Here is a 25,919-nt window from a genome sequence, read left to right on the forward strand (position 1 = left end):
CTCAGCCTGGTGTTTTGGTCTGGATCTCTACTTACTAATGACACACACAGCACATATGTTGGGCAGAACTGCTGGGACTTAATTTCCATGAATGGCAAGGCTTGTCTACTGGAAGACATGTTGCTTCATTTGGCTCTGTAGTTTGGTTCCTGGAGAACAGAAGATCAGCTGTGGGTAGCCTGATTTGACATTCACTTGTCTTTAGCAATTAGGGCGCAGGGAAAAGCATTGCAGGAAAATACCGAGGTGGAGAGAGAGCACCATCTGAATTTTCTTTGCTGCTTCTGGTAGTTCTGCTAGTTCTCTTCTTTAGTGCACTCCTACCTCTCCTTTTTTACCCTCAACAACCTACCAAATCACTGTCATTGGAAGAGGCAGTAAACTCGGGTGCTGGCCCAGGGATTATGCTAAATATCTGAGTATTTTGAGTCTGAAAAAAATAAGAGAATTTTACAAAAATCAGCTTCCTTGCGTGTCATGTAGGAGATGATTTTGTCCTGACCATACCTTAAGGTTAATCTGAGCTCTACAGCACAAAGGTTAAGAGCACTGGTAAACAGCTAGTACCATTACAAAAGCTTTTAATATTGATTGGGCTGTATTCTGTTACCTTCACAGCCAGCAGTGCCTTTCACTGAATGAGATGCTGGTTGGATGAGTAAGGATGGCTCTGGCCTAAACTGAACTTGTTATACGAAGTGCCATTGATGGTCTTCTGTAGTAGAGGAACAGAGCCCAGGTTCTCCTGCCATGCACAATCAGGTGATCACTGAGCATAGTCCTTGTGTCCCACGCCCCAGTTTGGCACATACACAAGAAATCACAGCATGCAAGTTTTGCTTCCATTTTGCCTGAGTGTAAGTGGCAGTACAGGGTACAAAGGGCTGGAGATACTTACATGCAGGTGAGGATGCATGTTTTGTTGATTGCATGCTGTAACTGCCATTAATTTACTTAGGACTTGGGTAAGCATAGCTGAGCCCTAAGTTTTTCTCCTATAGTGGTATATTTAGCAGGTCCTGAATTTGACAAAATTGCTTGGACTGAGGTCAGCAATTGTTCAAGGTAGATGGACAAGGTTATACTTTCTTTTATGCATGAGAGTTTAAGTAGGTCAGCAGATCAGTGGGAGCTGGGAGAAACTGCTACTCAGGTGACTGCTAAACAGCTGATCACTCCCAGCTTGTGTTGGTGTGAGACAGTGCTTTCCAGGTCCTGCTGAGTTCTCCGGTCAGTAGAAGACAGCAGCTGGAGCCATGCCTCTCACAGAAGTCTCCCTTAAGATGCTGTAGATCCCACATCCTGACAAACCGTGATCCTATCAGGTAGTATTTTTTTCTGTTTTAAATGAGGGATCACCAGCCTACAGCATATCCCTTATCTTCAACAGCCAAAAGGGACCCTAGGACAGTTCTTCAGTAAGGAAGCCAAATTATGCATTTGCTTTTCTCAGCTGTTTGAGAAACCGCTATAAAATTTTGTCTTGTAGCCCATGCTGTTCTCTCTGTATGCTTAGCAGGTTATGTGGTTTCACTGGATTAATACACACATTGTTACAAGGGCCTCTTGCTAGCCCTTAACTTCTTCTGCCCTGCAGTCTTGCTTCTACTGGCAGATGAAGTTCCTATCTAGAGCTTTTAAAAGGCCTGCATACATCTTTACAATGAGTTTTGCTCAGTCTCTGGTGACAGTCTGAACCCCTTCATGCCACGCAGATTCAGCTATAAGTGCTTCCTGAGTCCTTGTGCGGTTGCACTAAGCTGCCTGGCAGGTGTAGGGGCTGCTGGCAGCAGTATTTTATTCTGTGGTGACACTGGTTCCTGTAGCTTTCAGCTGGGGAGGGCTGAGCTGCAGAGTTCAAGCTCAGATCTGAGGCACCCAAGGGGATGTGGGTGTTGGGAGTTTTGGGGCAAGCTAGGGCTCCTTTCTGATAGCAGGGAGGGTGCTGTAAAACTATGCTAACCAGAACTTGGGTGGCTGTTTTGTAACAAAGCAGAAGCTCCAGCCCAGCAGGGTGATGGTGCTGGGTGAATGAGTTTGTGCTCATTCACGGTACTAGGTGGAACTCTAGCAGCAACATGTTATTTTGGCTGAGTTTTGTTTTGCAATTCAAACCCCAGAACTCAGAGGGAACTGAACTAAAAGCACTAGTATGATGTAAGTTTGCTTGCTTTCCTCCTCCATCTGCAGAACCAAGTAAGATCAATCACTTTTGTTTAGCATCTCCCGGATCTAGTAAAAGTACCTCCTTTCTAAACTGCATGTCACGGCACCTTTTTGACCTCTTCTGGTGGCTGGAAAGCCTAGCCCCATGGCATATTGGGGTGGCATAAAAGAACTAGTATGGCTGTGTGACATTTATCAAAACACTAAAAACGTATGGATTGTGCAGCAAACTTTCTGGGGTAGCTTATAACTGGAACAACCTGCTCCCTCCAGTGAAAGGATTTGTTTATGACTTCAGTAGCAAAATGGATACGATGAGGGTAGGCTTTCCAGTGACTACTAGAGCAGTGGTCCAGAACATCCTAGAACTGGTATCTGCCCCTGTTATGCCAAAGACTTCCTTTGTTGTGGAAATTATTTTGTCCCTTTTGCTATTTCCTTCAGCTGTTGAGATGAGTTGTCTTTTGCAAAGACATGAGTATTATGGGGGAAAAATAGAGCAGTGATTGTGCAGCAGTAGGTGCCAGGAAAATTGCAATGCATAGTACACTATTACTGTGGGTTGATGGTAAAACAGCAACACTTCATAAAGCTTTTCATCCTGCACTCAAGGTTGACTTTGGAAACAACCAACCTATGTGGCTGTGCAAAGCTTGCTGCCCAGTTCTCCCTTCACCCAAGTGTAATAGCAAATTCTGTGAAAATTCAGTTTTCCATCCAGGTGGTGGTCTGTAGCAAAAACTCCTCCCACCTTGCCAAGCTGTTTGAAGGTTGTCTAAGCTGGTTCCTGCAAAGACCTGAAGCATTTCAGACCCAACCCTTGACCTGAACTTTCCTATCAAAGTTTGGACCTGAGCCAGCCCCTGGATCCTTCCCTACTTTGCCTCTCCCCAGGTGCTGCTCTTTCATTCACTAGCTGTTATTTTTACAGTATGGTTTCTACTCTCTCAACGTTTTAATCACTATCATTTTTATTACCTGAAGACAAACTATCAGAGGTTTGTGTATAAACCCCTGCTACACAGCAAGCAGGCCTTCCAACTGACATACTCTCATGTGGTCCAGGCTCCGCAACAGAGAGAAGGAGATCAAGGAGCTTATCTTCAGGTGGTGAGGGAGATCTCCTGTTGCGTACTGTTGTATAAATGAGTATGTTTCAAGGAATTGGAGCTGGTTGTGACTGCACAGCTTACTTTGGACAAGGTTGTGGGCTTTTTTGTTGGCTTTCCTGGTTTGTTTTTGAGAACAGTATGGTTTTTTGGGTTTGTGGTTTGTTTTGCCTTTTTTTTTTCTTTTTCCCAGCGAGGAAAGTGGGGTCTGACCATTCAAAACATACTGTTTTCCATCATCCTTTATTCTGACTGTTGATATGTCTGAAATAACCCTCTTCCTCCTCTACCGAAACCAAATAAACCTGGCTTTTAAAGGGGCTGGAGTCTAAACCTAGATCCAGACCCGAATTTTGCAAGTAGCCTCTGATATCTGCTGGGGTAAATGAAACCAAAACCCCAGGTACAATCTCCCCAGCATTAGTCTTTTGGGATGTGGTAGTAAAGGTCTGCTTGGGGGCCCTTTGTTTACTCTAATGAGAACTACTGGTAGCACGTTAACACTGAGGTATGGGATTGGTCTTAAAAGAGGTAAGAGAGAGCAGCATTTTTCCAACCTCTTCTGTCCCTTAGCCAATATACCAAGTCAGAATTGTGCCTATATTGGCTAACAATTAAATGTTTCATTTCGTGGCAGGTAAACATTGGGATGCTAAAAGGTGTATTGTGGAGGAAAAAGGAGAGCTTGTGTTGCTGACAGAACCTCAGTCTACATTTCACGGTGCATCAGTATGGTGCACATCTGTAGGTATTTGGAGACCTTTGTTCTGTGTCTTTCACTAACGTTTTACTGAAAGAATATGAAGTTAGAGTAAGCATTGACCCACACAGTAAGCTTTGCTCTATGCCCTTCTGCAACCAGCAACTCTTGCCATCTGTGTTGCTTTCTAGGTCTTGTTTGAATGCTGAGATGCCCGCCTTACAATAATTCTCAGTACATTTTTTCAGTCTGTGAGTTTGGCAGCAGATCAATGCCTGTACATGCATATTTGAGGAATCAAAATCCAGAGACAGGCTGCAGACAGAGACACTCTGGAGTGTCAGTCACAAAAGCCAGCAGTGCTTGGTGCACTGGTTGCTGTGGTCTGGTACCAAGAAGCTTGAGGGTCTCCTTCAAATTATTTCCACTATTAAGCTACCACTTGGTCTTGCATGAGCAACCTCCAAGGTCTGATTTCAGGAAGTCTTGGTCCCGGTTGTTTGTTCTGTAGACACTCACTGTGGAAGGAAGGGTGATCCTGTGCTGCTACTCACCTTCCTTACCAACAAGCTGCCCAGGCCTGGGGATGTGTGAGCATACCCTCACTCTCCTAAAAGCTGGCACCACCTCCACTCAAGTGCAAGTCTTAGGCTGTATAAAGCAGAGCCAGGCTGCACTATGGTGGGGACACTCCATTCTAGGGACACCCTAGTATGGCTTGTGGCTTAAAAGCTCCTTTGATGCCTGTTTATGATGCCCGTGGAGTGGGCATATAATACGTAATAGCTGTGCAAGCGGTTAGTTTCCCTTTGTGTCATGTCAGGTATTTATGCTATAAATCTCAGATGCCAAGTACAGAAACTTTAGCTGCCCCTTCAGCTTCTACCGAGTGAAATAGGATCTGCCATGTCCAGTGCTAATAAAAATATTCCTTCCTTGGCAAGCAGATGCTACTTGGTTAAAAAAAAAAAAAAAAAGGTGCTTTTTCAAGTACTTTCCCTGTACTTTAATATTTCTTCAAGGTCTGCCTGTCATTTCCCTTCTGAAGTGCATCCCATACCCATGCTACCACGGAGTGTCACCTCCAAACTTTCTCTCTTTCCTTTCCCCAGCTCCAGAGCTGCAGGAAGAGCCAGTGTCTTTTGCGATGACAGTGGCAGGGGAGTGACAGGCAGGCTGGGTGGGGGTAGCTGATGGTGAGCAAGCCTAGTGACAGGATGGGGTGACTAAGAATCAACTGGCTAATTAAGGCACAGCAGTAGGAGGAGCAAAGTATTTAAGGGTGCCAGAGAGAGAGAGATGCCTCCACAAATTTCTTGTTACACCTCAGCAGCCAAGTGACTGAGCAACACAGTGAAAGGTTTCCTTAACTCTTTCGTGCCTCTTATGGAGTGAAATCAAGGGACTAAGAAAATGGCACGATTAACTGAAAACTCTGAATCAAGGTAAGGACACCTATATGTTTTCTAGTCCCAGTTAGTCAAAGCTGGCCCTCACAGAGCTGCTGTGAGCTGAACTCCCAGGACTTTACATGGCACTGGCATATGCTAACATGCACTGAGTGGGTAGGTCTGTTGGGGCAGTACACACTGATTTTCAGATTGCTTCTGTCATTTGGATAGGTATTTCCCATTACTGCTTGAAAAGAGAGGAGATAGCCAGGTAGTCGTTACATGGGTTTGTTTTCTCATTAAGGGAAATGGGCAGGTCCTTGCCTCCTTACCCTGGTGACTGGATCTCTCTCCAGACTATTTTTATGGAAAGGAGGGATTGAAAGCAATTCCTGAATGTTGATTCTGAGGCAGTTGCTAAAATGAAAGTGATGAGGATGGATGTGGAGTTCTCAGCAATATGTGAATTTGGTCACCTGAGGCTGGAGGAGTCAGAGGGAAGTGAAGATGAGGACTGGCTTCTGGAATGTAACTTTTTGCTATTTCTGGGGACACGCTGAATTGTCAGACTGTTGCTTAACCCAGCAGTTTGATTTTCTCAGTGTTTTCAGTAGTGAGTAGAGGAGCAACCACTGTGTTCTTCATTCTGGTGTGTAGGTGACTTTAGAGGCAGCACAGTTCAACAAGGCTAGCAAGCCAGCACTCCAGCCTGAATTCCCTGGCAGGCACAGGTTTGCTGTCTGGCCTTGGATGCATGACAGTGACCAGCCTTCTGAGTTTTGCTGGGACCTTTTTGTCCCTGATACTCAGGTGGATGAATCAGTTCCCTGGCAATTTTTCTAGTGTAGTAATGCCTCCAGGTTGGCAAAAGCTAAGGAGAATGACCCTGTCTAATTTCAGCTTGCATCCCTAGGCTTGTCAAAGGTGTGTTGGAAGTATTGTATGCCTGGCTCCCTATATGCGTTAGCTAGACTTAGCTTTATGTGGTTCCCTGGAGGTCATTGCAGTTGTGTGTAAATGAGACCAACTTTCAAACTGGTTTTGCTTATTCTGAAAACAGAAAAAGCAACCTGTAAGACTGATGCATGCATCTTGTTACATTGTGCCAGCCTAGCTGATTTCAGATGTGGCATAGAATAGAGGCTTGAATCTTCCATCTCTGCATAAAATAGAAATATCACCTACATACCTTGAAAAGTGCTAGCTGTTGCTTAGTGAGTGTTTGTGCAGAGCTTCAAAACAGCTAGTGCTAGCAGAGGTCGTAATTAAAAATTAATGTTTGGTGTGGTTGCTACAATGAGTACTCATTAATGCCTGTGCAATGCCTCTGCCTTACACAACTAGGAATCTCGGAATGTGCCTGGGATGGTATAAGGTGGTCTGTAGCATTAAAGTATCTGTTTTATATGTCAGAGGCGCATCAGAATCTTCTCTCTACCCTCATTTTTGTGAAATGTTAATAATCTGGATTTGAACTTTGTGATGCTATTCAATCTCTAATTAGTATTTCTACTTAATGCAACTTCCTCTTATTTACTACTTCGCTGTTTGAGAGCGTGTGACAGAGGTAAAGACAGCCTTTGTAGCTTTCGTTATACAAAATCACACAAGAGAAGCTGCTGGATATTGTTTAAATGAACTAATTGATCGTATTTATAGAATGCCATTCACTGTAGTAAATGCAATGTAGTGTTTGTGTCCCTCAATTCAGCAGTCAGCTGAATGGATCCATTGTTATACATAATTAGGGCTTCTGGAATTTGGGTCTGTTTATTTACAGATACTGTTCTGCAGAGGCACAAGTAGCCCCATATCAGAGGTGTGCAGAGTTAAGTGCAAGTACGAAGAGCACCCTGGCTGCACAGCTCTTACAAGTAGTCTCACAACAGCTTGAACTCAATGAATCTTCTATTTCTTCCAGCTGAAGTATAAAACCAGAATCCTCTTGGCTAGGTGCGGTCATTGCAGATTGTCTGAAAGATTTCCCTTTTGCAAAAACGTAAATCTGGTGTCTTGAATTAATTACCCCTTAACTGTAAACAAATCCCAATTTTGGTAGTTATAAGCTCCCTGCCCAAATTCCTGTATGAGTCTCAGTTAAGTGTCCTGAACGCTCCCAGGTTGTGGCATGCTGTTAAATCATTTACAGCTTTCCCTCTGGAGTTGGAGGCCTGAGAGCTGTGCCCAGTGAGTTCCCTTGTATAGGATGTACATCAGCTTGTTTATAAAGTGCTCCCCTCTATGAGGTGTTAGCATACATATCGCAGATAAATCTGAGCAGAAATCTTAGCTTCTGTTGCTCTCAAATGCTGTGCCTTGTGTCTCCTGCTAAGATGAATATAAGATTTTATTTACAATATGCTAGACAGTTTTATTTTTCTTTCAGAAGTTTTAAAGTGTACTTGTGAGCTGGTTGGGCATCCAGGTGTGGCACGAAGGCATTTGTTTCTTTAGCAGATGTGAATGATACATGCGGCACAGCTACTGTCACCATCTCAGCCATCAAATACAAAAAACAGAAGTCAGTCATGACAGACGGGGGAGGTCAGTCAAAGCCCAGTTACAGTGTATTTAGCATCTATTGTTATGAGAAGAAATGTTTTTGGCTGTAAGGCTACTGATAAGAGCATTTAACTTATCCGGAGGGAACCGGTGATGCACTGCATGTCAAGTTACTCTTCTGTCTGCTCTGTGCCAAACAACCCTCTGGACGGCTGTTTTCCAAGCCCTGTGTCTGTAGCAGGGCAGGAGGTTGCTGGCTTAAGCAGGAGCCACCTTTCATCCCCACAACCCTGCAGGTATAAGTCATTGTCACTTAATGAAGGTTCAGTGGCTGATGTGAAATTATTCCAATCCATTTCTTTGCAGGGAGGTCCCTGGAGACATCAAATCACTACCTGAACTAGCACTGACCACAGAATTGTTTTTAATAGACAGGCCAGAATTAGAATGGAGAAAAAAAGCTGATTTACCTTTTAAATCTTGCTTTTCCACTGCTGGGCACATCAGCTGTAGGCTTTGCGCTCTGGTTCTGTGACATTAAGCAGAGTTTAGAGTTTGGACTGCTAACCTTTTAAAATCTTGCACTATTTGCCAGATTTTAATGAGATGGGTGACAAGATGCAGACCAGTTGCTTTGGAAATGCTTGTTTACAGGCTTGCAAAATGAAGATCCAGAGGTGCAATTGCTTCCTAAAAATGCCTGCATGGGGGTGAGCGCAAGGAGTAAGAGCTACTTAAACAGAAAAATTGTGCTGGTACAAAACAATTTAGCTGTAGCTGCCCATGGATTAAATTTAGGTTGCAAATCAGAAAGAGCATTCAAGCCGTAAGAGGAATGAGTTCTGGAGCAAGTTTCCAGAAGGAGCAGTGGAGGCAGGAAATCTTACCAGTTTTAAGCTGGAACATGAAATGTTCTTGCACAGGATTGTATGACACAGTTGCCTGCAATAGCATGGGAGTAGGCCTGATGACCCAGGAGATCCTTTTTGGGCCTCCTGCTCCGAAAGTGGTGACCTTGAACTGAGTTAACTCAGGTTGCAGCTAAACTTTGTTTACTCTGAACTTGATGACTGTAAGATGACTTAGTTCAAAAGCATCTCTGAGTTCTTAAAGCCACATCTCTCCTAGTTTACATTTCCTATTTGACTTTCATTATTCAGAGTGGCACTTCCCTCTTAAATTGCGCAAAACCTGGCACATATGCCCCAGATAACTTAATTTTGCCCATTAAGAAGGAAACAAACATGCACCATATTTAAAAAAAAAAAACAACAGCGATACTGCGTATGAAATGTGCTATGTTTATTTATTCTAACAGCTGTAAGTACAATTATTTATAAGAATATCTTATCCAAGCTCATGTTCTATGCTGCCATTTGTTTCATTTAGTGAGCTTTCACTGCTTCCTCTCTGCAGTCTTAACACTCACTGAAGAATCTGCGGAGGCTGTTGTCTTGTACAAAATTGGTATGATTCTTCTATGTGTACTGCTTGCTTATTCATAGTCTTTTCATGACATTTATTCTTAGGAGCATAATGTCTTCTGAAGGAATGGCAGGATGTTCTTTAACCCTTAAAATAAAAATGACAGGCAACACATTTTTCTCTGTATTTCAGGGTAAGAGAATAATGATATTTGGAGAGAGCTGATTGCCTGGGTTAACCTGGAGCTGCCTCCTGTATTCTAGTTATTTTTTCTTGCCACATATTATGTGATACAAAGTGATAAGTGCAGAGATTATGTGCTTTCCAGCAAGTTCCTTTAAGCAGAGGAACCTCCTGGTAGGAGGCACTGGCTGCAGTGCAGCCCTTTGCCCACTTTCCAGGTTTGGGACTACATGTTGCTGGCATGGCTGGGTGAGCAGAGCATCTGGGTCACGGACACTGGTGGCAATGTGAGAAAGGGTCTGAGCCAGGGGCTAAACAAATGAGTGCTGTCAGTGATGTGTGAGACCTGACCAGGTGAAAAGTTTTGTGGTTGCTGATCATTCCTGAAGTCTGAAAGCTTACCATTTTTCTAAAAGCCTCAACTCCTAGATTATACTAATATAAATAAGAATTTGATTTTTCATTTAAGTGCAGCCACAAAAGACTTAAAGCTCTTGTATACAGAGAGAAAACTTTGAAAATGTAAAAAACTCAGAACTGAGAAGATAAAGCAGGAGTCCAAATCTCAGGAATATAAGGGACCTGCCCAATAAGTTTTGAATGCTCATCTCATGTTTAGCAATTGTTTTAAAATCCTATGCAAGTCATCAGAGCTGTCAATAATAAGAGAAGAAACAAAAGGACATTGCCTTTCCCCATAGGCACATTAGACCACCAAAAATAACCACTGCCTGTGACTCTTAGCTGAGGTACCAGTGACTCAAGAGCGTGTGTCCTTACTCGGAACTATTAATGAGCTGTTTGTTACCCCCTGCCATTGTAGGGGGAGTACTCAAATGTTTAGAGCATGTGAGATAATCCAGAGACCGTGCTGTGCAGAAGTAGTTGCCACTTATCTGCATTCCTCCTAAATAGGCTTCTAAATGCACTGCTCTCTTTTCCACACCAAGTAGGGAAGGAGCTGCAGCCTTGGAAGAAATGTGCTGGGGGTGAAAGGGAGGAAGGAAGCATGAAATGTCTGTCTAGAGTATGACCTAACTGGCAAGGCCTTGGTGGATGTTACGTACGGACATTGGCATGTTCAGGGTTACAGCTGCTGGCTTATGCCCTGAGGAATTTATTACCTTTCATTGTGATTTGAATGTCTGCAGCTTTGAAACCTTTGTTGCTGTGTCTGTCACATTTCAGTCTGCCAAGAAGACACTGGTTAGCTGGTTAGAGCAGGGAGCTGGAGGGAGACACTGGCGGGGTTTGGAGTATATTTTTTTTTTTATTTGTTTTGTTTTGCTCATCTGGTAGTACTGGTTTCTCTGTTTTTAATATTGACACGAGGGATCTCATTTTTGCTTCCCTTTGAAAGGGTCCCTTCTGAAGTGCTGCTGTGCATACTTGTATGTGTGTCTACAGGAACGGCTTGGCCGTATCTATAGGAAGTTCTCGAGGGGAATTGGGAGCAGCAAATGTTTCCGGAGCCACCTGCTCCCACAGCCCATGGACAGCCTGTCTGGCCAACCTGGCAGGGACTGCTCTGCGTAAGGATGTACCATCCAAACACTCACGGCACACTGACTTACAGCATGTACCTTCCCAAGTGTTACAGAGGGCAACACTTTGCTATCCTGGGGCTGTGGAGCCAAATGTGCTCTCTGGCTGGACCACCTATCTGGTCCCAAGAGCAGTCTCAGGGCTAAGATAGGCCTAACAGGACTTCAGTATGTGGTTTTGGTTAAGCATATGGGAGACAGATAGAGTAACTTTGTAGCTGTGATGCAAAAAGGCACTGAAGCATGTTCCCAACTCCAAACCTGCACCATAATTTCCTCGATCTAAACAGCAGTTATTTCTACCTGCATGCAGCTAATCTGTACGCAGATCCTCAACTGATCAAAATCAACTTTTAAATGGAGCTTCTGGAGTTAAACCAACCAAGGCACTCAGGATTGGTTACGCTCACCCTGAGCATGCCGAATCTATTCTGTGTGGGGGAACCTGCATTAAGTATGTGTTCGTTTGAGTGCTTGAATAATGCTGATTAGTTTCACAGTAAGTGAACGCTGAATGCTTGTTATTTTAATTAGATTCCATAATTGCTAGTAAGTGTGGGGATATGTGGAAAAGTAATTTTTCTAGATCTAGTTCTAATGAGTTTGTACACCTCCTCCATTTAATTTTAGCAAACTTACTTCTTTAATTATCACTTTATTTTTAACCTCAAATCACTTCTTGTGAAAAGTAATTTGTTCTTTTAAGGCCAAATAATTATGCTTTTTTTGGTGTGAATTCTTTCCTTAATGCTTTTCTTAACACAATGAAGGCCAGTGCTTCACACTGTAAGCAATGGTAAGACTCTTGAATCAATCAAAAAGACATCACTGAAATTGGAGTTTTATGACAGTTGTGATGTCACTGTTCCTAAACAGAGATGAGAGTTTAGAAAGTATAAAGCATGGGGTCACAAGTTTAATTGCTCGGATACTGCCATTGTGGAAGGGGACCTGTGTTGCTCTGGGATTGCAGCAGCGGTGGACCCTGCCTTTGCCCAGGCACATGAGCTGGTATTTCCCCTTTCCTCTCCTGAAAAGGTAATACACGAGATTTATTTATTTTTTTTTTAAATTCGGCCCCTCTCCCCCTGCCCCCCCCCCCCCATCTTTTTTTATCTTGTATATCAGAGGAAAGCATGCAACCTTTTGAGATGCTTGGAGTGGAAGAAACTTTCTGTTGATTTGCATGAAGCCCATGGAGAGGGCTAGTGCTGAGTCAAAACTTCTGGGTAGCAGCAACCTCCTCAGCTTCAGAATGGCTTTAATCCTAAAGCTGAGTTGAGACTTACTGCAATATTGCACCTTCTTGTAGTTTTCTTCCTGCCCTATGGAGAGACTTGTATTTATCCAGTGAGTTTAACTGGTAACAGTTTTCCATATATAGAGAGTGTGATATTGCTACAAACCTCCTTAACCTGTTTCTTTTAGACTGTTTCTTTCTGCTTTGCTTGAAGTAAGGCATCTTTCTGTAACTGAAATGTATGGAGATCAGAAAGTCCATTATTATTAAGTACATTTGTCTAAATTTTCAGGCTGTGTCAACCGTTACTATTTCAGGGTACTTATTGCTAATATGAAATGGTAGAAACAAAAAGTAGATACTGTACAGGCAGGCAGTTGGGCAGCAGACCTTGAAGTTGGGCTCAACTTTTGTTGTTGTCTGGTTTTAGACTGCCCGTCACTTCACACTGTGTTTTACTGGGATCAGCTTGGAGTTAGGCTGCATCCTGCCGAGCCTTCACCAACCCATGATGTATATCTTATGTGGATATTTTAATGAAGAAAATATTTAAATAATTAAGTGTTGGCAGCTGTTGCTAGGGTGGTGTGCTGGAGAGCCCAGATACTGGCTGGTTTTACAGACTGATCTGTTACTATATTTGCTTGTTGAATTTTCTTTTCTTTCCTTTTGAGTATCTGTTGAACATGCTCATTATATTCTCGTTAAGAATAGGGACGCTTGAGGCAAGAAAGCAAATTCAATCCCTGAAGGCAATTTCCACCTCTTATAATGTCCCACTGCTTCCTCCAGTTTTCATGTAACAGGAAAACAAGTATCTCCAACTCTCTTGTTTAGTTTCTTGTTTCTCTTAGCAATTTTTCCCTATACTTCACAGATTAGGGTCTTTGTTTATGCATGATTTCGCAGCTTCAGATACCTATTTCTATTCGTGTCATGGAAGCCATTACTTGGCTGGAGTTAAACTTGATCTCACTTTCGTTAGCACTAACATTTTAGGGGGGAGAAAAAGATTGGAACACAAAATTAAAGGGTTTGTAATTCAACCTAGGACACTTAGAGACTTGAGAGAGCTTGGGAAACACGGACTTGTTTTGTATAAATGCCGCTCTTTGACTGTTCAAACCAACATCTGTGGTATGACATTGAAACCTGTTTGTTTGCTGCAGGTATCAAGTCCCCAGAGGAGTGGGCACTGGGTATGAATAAGCCCCACAGTTGTCCTATGTAGACTGTCGTGACCATGAAAATTGCCTTTTTTCTCCTCTGGTCCCCATCTGGCAGTTTTTCTCTTGGGTTGGTAATTTCACTGCCTTTGGTCCCAAGACGATTAAAGCTTCTAAAGTTTCATTTTTTGGAGTTTAATCCTGAAAATATCAGCAGCACTGTAGAACTGGAAATGATTGGTGCAGAAGTTAATATGCATTTCGACAAATATATCTCTTCTGTATTGTACCATCTTTCAAAGGAGACACTGACTTTAATCTGAGCAACAGATCGCCTTGAAATCTGGCAGTGGTCTAAGTTGAGGGTTTTAGCTTAAAGCTTTTAGTCTCACTGAGATGTTTGTATTTTTTCTTAAAGGTGATGCACATTTTCTATATTAGAAGCTAGCCAGTTTTGCACTTTGCCATATATAGACTCTTAGGCTTTCATCAGTATCTTACAATTTATTGTTGAGGATTAGTCTTGAAGAAGTCTGAAAGAAGTACCTATATTGGGTAGAAATACTCTTTAATTTCTCATAATTATCAGCAAAAAATGTAACTGGTGATTGACATAAATCCATTTGGGTTTTGAAACTAAATTTTTTGAAGAAACTGTGACTATTACCTTGACTTTTGAGATGAATGTTCAGCATCATGTCCAGTGCTATCTGGGCAAACATGAAATGTAATGTAACCATTCTGCCTTTCACTTTAAACAGAGAGAAACAAAATCCAGAAGTGAAAAAGGCAAGTCCCTCCACCACAATGAGCTCTGGTAAGTCTGTGTTGTTTTCCACTTGTCCTCGTTGGCATTCCTTTTTATTACTAGAAATATTCCTGTTTGTTTCTGATGCAATTACTCTTTCTTTTTTTTTTTTTTGACTCTGCTTGAAAGCTCAGGGAATCTGACTATTAAGGCAACAGCAGAATGGCTTCATAGTAAAAAGTGTCATGGCTTCTTGTTTGTTGTTCCAATTCGATCCATAATGCTCAAAAAATTACTAGAAACATCTTGAGCTGGAGTAGGTCACTTTAGCGTCTTTCACTTTGGAATCCAATTCAAAATTATTGATTACCTGAAAAAATAATCTGAAAGAATTTGATATGTTTTAATTAGGGGTGAATGCAAAGTTTGACATCTGGATAGGAAAAATCAGCTGTTCAAATAAAAATGACCAGGAAATAAGGGCTGGTTGGGAAGAGGAAAACTTCTGGGCTTGTCTGGGTAACAGGCTAAATCAGAGTGAAAAACAAAGCAGACGCCATACTGAAGTGCCGTATGTAGGATCTGTGGAATAATATTCCCACTTGATTTCAGCACCTTATCAAGTCTCAGCTGGAGTATCATGTCCAGTTTTTAGCACCACATTTTGAGAAAAATGTGAACCATTTGGAGAGAGTCCAGTAGAAACCTAGGAGACTAATCAGAGTCTAAAAAAACGTGAGCTGGGAATTTGACTTAAGCATTGATAAGCTTCCAGGTTGTGAAGCACTGGAACAGGTTGCTTTAGGGTGATCCTGGAAGTTTGTAAGAACTCAACAGGCAAACATTTGTCAGCAGTGACAGAGGTAGATTTGTTCCTGCCATGCGTCAGGAATATGGTTTTAGATGAACCTTGGAGGTCCTTTCTAGCACTATTTTCTGTGTTTCTCTGAATTCACAAGAGCCAGTTTTATTCATGTCAGCTGAGGATGTTGCAGACTTGAAAAATCTCTCTTGAAAATCTCATCACTGAGCTGGGTGCCATATGCACGTACAAAGACAGTCCCTGTTTAAAAGAGGCTGCAAACCAGGTAGCCAAAGGGAATGGAGAAACGGGGGTGTCATCCAAGGGAGATTTGTGTCTCTAAGCAACGTCTCCTGAGATAGTAGGAATACTTCCTAGTTCCTGAATCAAATAGCGCTGACCCATGGCATCCCCTCACAGTCAGAGGTTAAATGCAGTTGCAGAGGTTTTAACCCAGAAGTAACCTGCTTCTTCATTTATCTTACAGAACACGAAGAAATTGATGTTGCAAAAACTGTTGTCAATGGGCTGAGCAGCAATGGACAAGAAAAAGGTAGGTTAAGAGCTTCAGAGACATCTCTGCAGCTCCCCCTGCATGTCAGCTGCGTGATGTGGTTGATTTCCCTGGACATTCACTACAGCGGGGGTTTCCAAATTTAGTTTGCTTGGCGACTGATACAAGAAAAGCCTTGTGCTGCACCATGCCAGCAGCAGCAGCATTTCTTAGCTGAACAAGTGTTCTTTGTGTCTTAAAGGCAGCAGGCTAGATATTTGCCTCTTTGTATATTTTTAATGCTGTTTTGAGGAAAGCTGTGTACTGCTTGTGGTACTTGTGAGCACCTGTGAACCAGTATCTTAGCGTGGGTTTGTGGGTGCCTATGTGTGAATCCTGGTAACTTCAGTGGGAGGTGAAGGTTTAAGCCCAGGATTAAAGGGCAGAAACTAACCATTTAAGTAATAAAAAAACCTGTCATTAGCAACAACAATTTAAAACCCAAACTTATCTAAACAAACCAATCTTCATGTTAACATCAGCAGGTTTGCAGTGTGCTTTATAGCATTCAGTATTGTATAGTGATGGTGTGTGTTTTGGCAGGGTGAAAGTATGTGATTGTAGGGGTTGGTTTTCTGCTGGTTTCATTTCCTTTGATGCCTTATTATAGTGGTTAGTATTTTGACTGCATTGTGAATGAATGAATTTAGTCAGTTGCAGAGCAGAACAGAATTAGGGTTGCTTCCTAAACCACAGGCTGTTTGGATTTGGGATCTATTGTATTCGCAGGGTCTCCAGTGCTCAGGGAGAAGCATGGAGAACAGGGTTTGATTTGGGTTCCTCTTTTATAAAAAAAAAGAGTTTAAAACAATCCCATCAAATTAAAAACTGTGATTTTATGAGGTTTGAAAAAGTTCTATCACGCTCTTCCCTCATCCTTTTGCTTGAGAGCCTTTTTCTGGGTTGGTGAAGTCTGTGCTTTCCAGTTTTGCCAGGGACCAGAAGGGCCTGCCACAGGAGGGGGTGTACACACCACCCCGATGTCAGTGCCTCCCTCGAGCTGGCCTAGTGCTCACTATTGGTGAGCAGAAATCAAGAGCACAACTCAAGTTATTCAGGTGGATCCATGATTTACAAGATGTTTGTCTTGGCAGATCCTGTTGAGCTTCACCTCTGAGTAGTTTTGCCTTTGCCTTTTTTTTTTTTTACCACTGCCCTCCCTCTCTTTGGTTTTTTTTTTTTTTTTTTTGAGAGTTCCACATTAGCTGCAATACAGAGTCGGAGAGAGGAAATACCAGCTGTTTTGGACAGTTTTGTAACAATTGCTAGAATTTTGCACAGTGCTATGTATGGTTTTCCCCTGTGTCACTACATCTAGTATAATTAGTGTGCTAGCTCATGGAGTCCAGTAGAAATCTCTTCAATTTACTGTTTAAATGGATGGATTTTTTCTGAAATGGATTTTTTGATGCTACCCTTTGGCTGCAACTATTTTCAAGATTGTTTCACATTTCACTTCCTTCTGTTGCTGAACTTCTAAAACATATGCCATAAAATCCAGAATTCGTGTAATGTGACTAGTTTAATGTTCCTCTCTCAACCTTTCAGTCCTTGTTTTTTCACTTTTATTTTGTTTTAACTGAGCCATATCAATTTTAACATTTTTATTTTTGCATGTAGTGTATCTTAGCTAAATGATTTCACTAAAATTCTTTGATGGCTTCTAGAAACTAATGCTTCCAGATTCTTTTTGCTTGCAGCATAGTGATAGTCAGCAGTTAGTCAATTCAGTAAGCAGTTCTGTATGCTGCATAAAACAGACACGTCCTGAATTAGGACGAACGAAGGGATATTTTTAACGGTTGCATCACTGCTTTTTGGACTGCTTTTGTATTTGAAATTTCCTGCTATTGTGTCTCCAAGTACATTATAAAATTTTGTGGCATGCTTCCCAAACTCTGTTCTTCCGTTTTTGGATGTGCCATTTACACTTTTGTGTTTGCAGCTGTTGACGTCCCTTTATGTACACGCTCTATTTCTGCTGTTAAAATAATCCCTGTGAAGAAAGTGAAAAGTTCTCCTCACCTAGTGCTGCCTACAGGTATCTTCCTCCTTCCTCCCCCTGCCATGCGTTAGTTGGCCATCATTCTCTCTCTCTCCCCACACCCCCCCCAGCTCTCTCCCTCTCTCTCCCCGCTTCACCCACACGCTTTGGCTAGTTTTCAGCTTCATCCTCTTGTTGCTGTTTCCAGAACTGTAGATTTCATCAGTAGGTAATAAAGTTAGCTCTTGATGGCACAATACACTCAATTATGCTGCTCCTCTGCTGACATAATTGTGTCTACTTGAATCTGGGATCATTGTAAGCTCTTCTACTAATGCTTGGTTATGAATAATATTGTTATTACAGCCTCATTTTGAACCAAACTCCTGATGAACCAAAGAATGTTTCCTGCGTATCTTTAGTCTTTATGAAAGTGAATGGAGGTCAGAGATGGTATTTTACAGGTTCAAGCATAGTTCAACATTGGTGGGATGGTTTTGTTTTTCTGTACATACACTGCCTTTACAGAATCTTTATATTGATAAATAAGGATGTTAGGCTGTCTGTCACCCCCTCCCCAACCGAGCACATGTTTTCCCACTAGAAGTACAAGATTATTTTTGTACTTTGCTGGATTGGGACAGCCAGACTGGTCTAGCTGATACTGTTTGTCTCTCCTAATCTGTCACACATGTGCTCTGTTGGACTAGTACAGTGCTAATGTCATGTTTATTACCAGTATAGAAATCTGCTGTATTTCTATACTGATTCAGATTTTTGGTTTTTTTCGTTTCACCTAAACTGCGAGGGAATTCAACATCTTAGGTATTTGTGTTCCTCTCCCAAATTGGAGTAGTCTGACAATATTTTATTTTCAAACCTTTTTAAAACACTTCAATTTTGTTGAGTTCAGAACATTTTTTTTCTGATTCTTATTGTTTTAATTTGGTATACAGATTTAATATGTTGTATGAAAATAAAAAAAGTGCTTTGATTCTCCTCCAGTATGATGGAGACATTTATGGCATGGTGAACTCTTAAGTGTTTCCATTTTTCCCCAGTGCCTATGAAGGGAATCTAGGTGTAGGAGTGTGGGAGAACAGCTACCCTGCACTCTCTGTGGATGTCTAAATCAGGTCTGGTGACTCCCAGCAGTGTGTCCATGGCTCAGAGTTACAGCACTCTTGAAACTGGAGTCCCAGAGCTTAAACCTTTGTCCTCTGGTCTGAAAGTGGGTCCACAGGGTCCTCGGACTGTGTGTTGTGCTGCGTGGATGGGAACAAGAGCCAGAACTGGATTCCTGGGCAAAAAGAATCCTGACCCTATGTGGATCATGTGAAAATCGGTCAGAGTAGTCAACTTCCATTTCATCAGGCATGTGGGTGACCTTAAGGCATGATCAATTGTGTGGTGTGAGTGCAAATGTGGTATATTTAAGGATTAAGCAGCAATTGATATGTCTGTGTGGATAGTCTTTCCCCTCACAGAGGCTGTCTTAATGCTGCCTAAATGAACTAAAGGCTGAACTGTAGGAAAGTATCCTCTGATTCCTTACTTATTCCATCCTTTCTCCAGTCCTAAGTGAGGATCTGAAGCTATGCTTTTTGTGAAATCCCTAAAGCATTGGAAGCCCACGCAAAAGCTTGAACTACGGTGATTCCACAGTAGAGGGGTTTCAGTGTGAGCCAGGTGTTTGACATTTGTTGAGTCTTTCCCCTTACTGCTGCTGTCCATCTGGCACTATTGATGTTTCCCTATATTGTGGCCACCTTAGCTGTGGTTTGTGTGTTTTGCAACCTTAGCCGAGGCATTGTCATGGTCTATAGGCACTGTACTGGTGTGGATTTAATGGGGCATTATCTTACTGAAATCAGCCAGGGAATATTGATCTGCACAAACATGGGCTGTTGTCTGGGCAATAAGCAGCAGCCTTTGCCCCCTCTGTCCAGTCTGAAGGCATGACTTTCATTACAATAATAGTTCCTAGAGAGGAGCTGCATCCCTCCCCATGCAGAGATAGCAGGATCCTCACCCCATAAAAATAAAAATCATTGTGTTGTCATTTGTGTAATGCAGCACATGCTCAGTACCTCTTCAGGCTCCCTGTGTGGTGTCAGATTAGGACTAGTACCTCTGGTTAGGTAGGTCAAAGTGAAGTCTGATGGCAGCTGCAGGGTCAGTAATAGTGCATGAGAAAGGGAGGTGATGTGTTTTCCTGTGGAAGTAGCTTGGATAAGTGAGCGACTCTTTAGGCTTATTGTTTCTATAGGTATCTTAGAGGAAACAACTCTCTGGAAGGATTTTAAGTAAGGGGAGGAAGATAGCCTTGAAGTACTGGTTTGCTATTGCTTAATAGGATGACAGGAGGAAAAAACCCAAATCCATGGATTGAAATGCACAAAGGTAAGCCTGCACAGAAGCTGTGTTGAATCGGGCCTCAGCAAGGACATTGACATGATCTGGTGTCTGGCTTACAGGGTGATTTGAACAGGTATATGTTAAATCTCTTTCTAGTTTTTGGGATTTGGGTTCCTATGTGAGAAGGTGAAACACTGCCATGAAGCAGGGGGAGATGGAAAGGAGGTGGCTTGCAGTGCCCTGTCTTTAGATCATACTCAGCATAGTTACAAGATTTTATCCTCCAGTGGTCGTAAGACTTTTTTTTTTTCTCTTTCAGTCCTGTACAAAAGGCATTTTTAAGGCTTCAGCACACAAATCGTATTGCTTTATACCACTGGGACATCGCTATAGAAGAGCCACAGGTGTAATGGTAGAATGTCCTTGCTAGTACAATAGCTCCACACAAAGCAGACCAAATAAAGCAAATGGACCTGTGAAATTTGGTTCACTCATCCTTTTTTCCTCCTTTCTTAGCTCTGTTACACTGATTCACTGTTACTTCTACATTCATCAGTTACATGAATATGAAACTGCTTTGATTTCTCAATGCTTTAAATCCAGAGCTAATCTTCATCTGCATAAACATTACTAGATTGATTCACCCAGAGGCAGCCATGCTAAAATTACTCCATAGTGCTCTGATGGCCCCTAGTAGCTCTGTATCATCTGTTTCAATGTGTCTCCTCTGTGCATGTGCGTTTCCTGCAGAAACAGATCCCACTAAAGTCTGCAGCGGAAAAGGAGCTGTGACCCTCCGGGTATCTCCAGCCTATGAAGAGAATCAGAATATCACTTCACCATGTCCTCAGGATGTTGAGCAACCTGAAAGTAAGTGGGTGGAAGGTTAATTGGAATATGTTACTCCCAATAACCTCAAGTGAGGTCAGCCCAGGGTCTTGAGGTGACTTTTTTTTAGCTACGATTTAAAGCCCCCAATCCCGTAGCATAGTTGGAAACCTCTTGCAAGAACCAGACCAGTGGAGCGAGACTGACTCCTGTTCTCTCCTAGTGCAGGTTTCATGACCATTCACTCATTGGCTTAAGTTTGTTTACAGCTCCCTTTTGCTGTCATGACCACCAAAACCTCTCAAATATTTTTTTTTTTTTTTTTTTTTCTTCCTTCCCCTGGCAGGCCCATGTCACCCACTTTTATCCCAGGCTTGAGGTGGAACAGAAAGAGGCCGAGTGGTGCTACTGCCACTGTAGCATTCACTTGGGTTGTCAAGGGAGCGGGGATAGTGGCCCAGACAGACAGTGTCGCCACAGAGCTCTGCCATCTTTCAATAGCAGATGTGTAATTACTTAATTGTAGGAGACAGGCAACGCATAATAAACCTGGCCAGTGTCGTGGGTCTGGCAGAGAGGATGAACTCCCAAAGGCAAGATGCAGTTAAGGGGGGAGGGGGTCAAACTTCCTTTTTGGAGGCAAAGCATACATCATTTATGACTGTATTGTTGGAGAAAGGGCAATTCCATTAATTCCAGACCCAATGTGCTGCTTCCTGCTCTGTCTTCTGCTCCACCCCTGACCTACCCTCTTTTCATGCTTGCCATTCTCTGTTTCTTCACTCCTACCCCCCACCATTGCCTCTCTCCTTTCTGTTGATGGCTTCATAAATTTCCAGCAGCCTGAATGGCAATGAGCCCATTACTATGGAAATCAGCTCATTAATACTTCCTTTGCTTACTCTCTCAATCACTTTATGAAATGTACTTTGGAGCTAGAAAAGCTTCTGCATATAACTTAAACAGCAAAATGGGTAGAGGGGTGGGGAGGAGCCCAGTGGGAGGTGTGTAAATAAGTGATGAGACCAATGCATCTAGGTGCAGGGACTGGGTTGTAAAGTGACATCATATTTTATAACTCCCTTCATGCACACACACTTAGTCTGCAAAACCTGATCTATTTGTTGGTAGTCCTTTATATCAGTTAATAATACATAGAGATATTGATAAGGATAGACATATCTTCATAGCCCGTATCATGGCTGAATACGGGGTCCCTACATTTCCAGTAATTTCTGGTGTCTGGACGTCAAGCTGCAGCTTTAGAAAGTAGCTGGCTGGGTTGCCTTTTTGCCTCTGAAATAAGAATGTCAATGAACAATTGTTTCTTCATTGCTCTGAATGAATTGCCTTGTGTTTACAAAGGTCAGAAACAAGGAGGGCATCATGTTTAGGGCTGGTCTCTATGGTAATTAGGCAGCCCTGTCAGAAAGCATTTTATGTGTGAAATGAAGTAGCTTGACTCTTAACTTCAATTGGTACATGTTTTCTGTAGATGTAATGGTTTATTTTCTTCCCCTTTCTTTTCCTCTGTGGCTATCCTTCACCCCCACCTCTTCTATCCCTCCTTTCTGTGAAATGCTTAGGTCTGGAGCCAGAAAACCCAGAAACAGGTACAAACTTTGGCTGCTTATGTTGTTGCTTCTGTTGCTTTCTTGGAAGTATTTCTTGTTGCCCGGAAAAAAAAGAAAAAGAAAAAAAAAAAAGAGCAAGAAAAAGGAAGAAAAGAATCCCCTCCTTTTGCTCGTCCTGTAGCTGGAGGGAATCTTCTGTGATCTGAGTTTTCTTTCCCCTCGTAGATGATTGGAGGTCGTCATCTAACACTGATGCCAATGGGGATGCCCAACCATCTTCTCTGGTTGCCAAGGGTTATAGGAGTGTGCGTCCAAACCTTTCCTCAGACAGCAAGCCACAGGTAAGCCTTACTTATGTGACTCTGAGGGTGATCTTCTGGGTTCAAGCACTGGATTCATGGTCAGGAGTCCTGGGTTGAACTCCAGACTTTGCTGCAGACTTGGGTAAGTTACTGTGCCTTAGCTTTTCCTACCTTTAAAATGGGGGCAACACGGATGTCAGCAGAGTGCTGTGGAGCTTGTGTGTTCAGGCATGCCACAGTGTTTCCTTGGTGGATGAAGGAGGAGGACAACGCTGTATGTTTGCAAGAAAAAAGGTGAAGTAGTTGTCTATTGCTCTTTTGTCCTTTATGCTGGTCTATTTCCTAGAGGTTGCTGCAGGCTGAAAGCAGAGTTACACCCTACATTAAAAACAAGATATTGGGGAAGTGCCTTTCAGTTTTAATGCTGTAACTGATACAAGCCAACAAGGGAAAGGTTATTTGTACCTGAAGGTAAATTGTTGATGTCAATCTGTTAAGACAAGTGTAACTTCATCTTTTTTCTTTTGGGTGGTTGGTCTTCGCAGAAGCAGTCTGAAAGCTGATAAGGAAACCCTTCGTTAGAAACCACTTTCATGTGTGAAACAGAGTCCCTTTAAAACCTTGTCCCTTGTCAGGGTGACTGCTTCCATCATCAGGGAGCTACAGCAATGCCACAGAACAGACAGCGTTCCTGAAATTGTAAGTGAAAGTGGAATAAGGCACAACTCAGGTGAACGCATGGGAAGGAGTGACACCATAAAGGAGAGACCCTTTTACTGCCTGATACTTACAGCTGTCCTCTAGTCACTAATTGGTCTTGTTGACGAACAGAGAGCGCGCTGATGCACGTAGCACTTCTTATAGAAGCCTCAAGGACTGCTGTCCAAACTAAGCTGAAATGGAAGAAAATGGAAAACAGCAATTGCAGGTGGTGAATTGGTGTTTCCTGGTAATACTACGTAAAGTGAGGCTTCACCTAACCTAGGGAAATATTGAGGCACTCTGAAGTCTCCAGACTGAAATTACTGTCCTTAAGGAATCAAAAGGAATGAGCCTGTTCCAGAAGCAGAAGCCCTTCAGAAGGAGCACTTACCAACCCACTTCTCCACTCTTTTACGCATCAGGGAAGGGGGGAAAGAGGGGCAGCCTGAGGACAGTAGATTTCGGGACAGCAGCTGTAATTTTATGAAGCTATATCTATGTTACAAGAATAGGTGCTGGCCACAATCTGTCATATGTGGATGAATTTTAAAGGAGGTATTTTTTTCAGATTTCAAGGTTGCAAGCTGTTGAGGCATCTTCATTTTCTGGTTTTGGCCATTTTAGCAGTGGTTTAGCCCGCCTTTGCCCATAAAGATAGGACAACAGGGTGTGTGTAAAACCTACTTTCATAGTCTCCAGAGGGTTAATTTGCAAGAATGCAGGGAGCTACTGTTCACTAGGTGGGTGTTTTAGTTCTCTTCCTTTCAGTAGTTTATAGTTTTCAGCTGCTGGCAACAAAGCAATAAATAAAACAAAACCTCTCTATTGTTAAGTTATTTTACTTCAAAACAGTTTGGCTTTCAGAAAAAATTCACTGTAATTGGAGTTTGCAAGCAGTTGTAGAGTTAGCAGCCTATATGCTGCAAAGTACCAAAACCAGTAAAGTGGGCTTTTTTTATTATTTAGTAGAAGCAGGATTTCTCTGTCAGTGATCTTGATTCTAGAGGCAAATTCTTATGAACTCAGTTCCTCAAGTAACTTCAATTGTTCTGGTATTCCTGAAAGCATTTTCAGGACTGAAAAATCCTGACGAGAATTCAAGAGCTAGCTTTTAGAAGGAGGAAATGCTGACTTTTTACTTAGCCAGCTGTCTGCTTTCATTAGGACTGGTGAAACTTTGCAACGTTCATTTTTCGGCAGTGCATTTAACATACAGGGACAGCCTAGAGCTCTGAATGTGGCTTTGTGATTCGAATGTCCCCAGCGCTGGGAAGTATTTAGTTACACAGGCATGAGCCTGGGTTTAGTTAGCCAGGATGTTAAATCTTGACTCAGGCTTTCCCAGGGGCATGGTGGGTATTGCTGTGCAGTCCTCTCAAAACAATACAGCACTGAGATTTATTTACCCCAGAGAGAGAAATGTGGAGGCAGGTTCTCGAGAGCCTGGGTAAAGTTTGTGTGCTGCAGTAAGCAGTGCTAAGAAAAAGAGAATGTGTGAGATGATGTATGTGAGTGAGTTCTGCACTGGCCTTCCAGATACTGTATTTGCTTTTTGTTCTTGCTGTATTAAAACCTGCTTAACCCAAGTCTAATGACCGAATTCATTCTTCAAATTTATTCATTTTTTCCTTCCTTTTTCCTTTCATTTGGTGCTGCTTCCTCTCTCCCTCTCTCCCTTCTTGACTCAGCCTGGGCAGGCCCTTGCTCCTCCCCGTCCTCCTCTTCCCAAAGAGGAAAGCTTTGCATGGCGTCCTCGGACTGACACTAAAGTGACCAACCTGTTGCCAGTGCCTATCATGGACTGCGTGTACCTCAATGCACCCAAGCCTTATACACAGCGTGCATCACCAAATGCCAGTGCACGGTGTTATTTCTCATCACCTACCCCTTACGGGGCTAGCCCCAGTCGGAAGCAGGGCTTGCCAGCAGGGTACTCTCCCTCTTCAGGCCCCAAAGATGAGGTGCATGCTGGGCAGCCACTCTTGGAAAGTTGCTCCTCGTCAGATGCACCATCCATACAACGCAACCCTGACAGGGCAGATACTAGTAGTAAGGCTGGAATGAATTCCAGTCATGAGACGAAGGCGGATAAAAAGGTCACCAAACTATATGTAGCTTGTTTATCTAACAGCACTTGCTCAGCTGCATCTGAAAATTCCACTGGCACCGCACATGATCCAGCAGCCAGCACCAGTTTGGGCACTGAGCTCACTCAGGCACCAGCCACCAACATTGTTTCCTCTGTAACAGATACTGGAAACTCTCTTCCTGCTCCTCCTCCTCCTCCTATTCCTCCCAGGCCGTACTTTTACATTGTCCTCAGTAAAGACGCAGTTAGTTATGGTGCTGGCCAACCCTCCTGGACTCAGTCGTCACCTCCGCAGGCTGTGAGGGACAGAGTGCTAGAACCCCAGAGCGCAGCTGCCACAGAGGACAGGATGAGAAAAGAGCCTTACCTTACTCAGCAGCGACAGCCACCATACAAGGCAATGGGACGCAGCATGGTACATGTTTTCTCCATAACCTTGTTTTCTTTCAGCCGTGTGAACGGTTCTTTAATTCATTACAATGTTCCCTTAATGCTTTATTCCCCTCCTACCTAATTTCTAAGCACTCGTCGTGCCACCTGAGTCTTGTGGTCT

General features: G+C 42.8%; 1 protein-coding gene across 15 annotated transcripts in view; it reads left to right on the forward strand.

Annotated features, from left to right (window-relative positions):
* The first annotated feature begins 5,328 nt into the window (after positions 1–5,328).
* SORBS1 (sorbin and SH3 domain containing 1) overlaps positions 5,329–25,919 on the forward strand; it is an 80,633-nt gene continuing 60,042 nt past the window's right edge. For 11 of the 15 annotated variants that reach the window (XM_059821476.1, XM_059821485.1, XM_059821486.1 and 8 more), the window contains exons 1-8: positions 5,329–5,420; positions 14,188–14,243; positions 15,464–15,529; positions 17,475–17,570; positions 20,622–20,741; positions 22,286–22,312; positions 22,499–22,614; positions 24,966–25,781. In XM_059821476.1, coding sequence (XP_059677459.1) covers positions 5,389–5,420; positions 14,188–14,243; positions 15,464–15,529; positions 17,475–17,570; positions 20,622–20,741; positions 22,286–22,312; positions 22,499–22,614; positions 24,966–25,781 — 1,329 coding nt within the window. In that variant the 5' untranslated portion in view covers positions 5,329–5,388. The remainder of the gene's footprint in view (positions 5,421–14,187; positions 14,244–15,463; positions 15,530–17,474; positions 17,571–20,621; positions 20,742–22,285; positions 22,313–22,498; positions 22,615–24,965; positions 25,782–25,919) is intronic. The other 4 variants (XM_059821484.1, XM_059821490.1, XM_059821488.1 and 1 more) reach the window with 2 other exon arrangements.

The sequence above is a fragment of the Gavia stellata genome, chromosome 9 (genome assembly GCF_030936135.1).
Source record: "Gavia stellata isolate bGavSte3 chromosome 9, bGavSte3.hap2, whole genome shotgun sequence".
In the NCBI taxonomy this organism is placed as follows: Eukaryota; Metazoa; Chordata; class Aves; order Gaviiformes; family Gaviidae; genus Gavia; species Gavia stellata.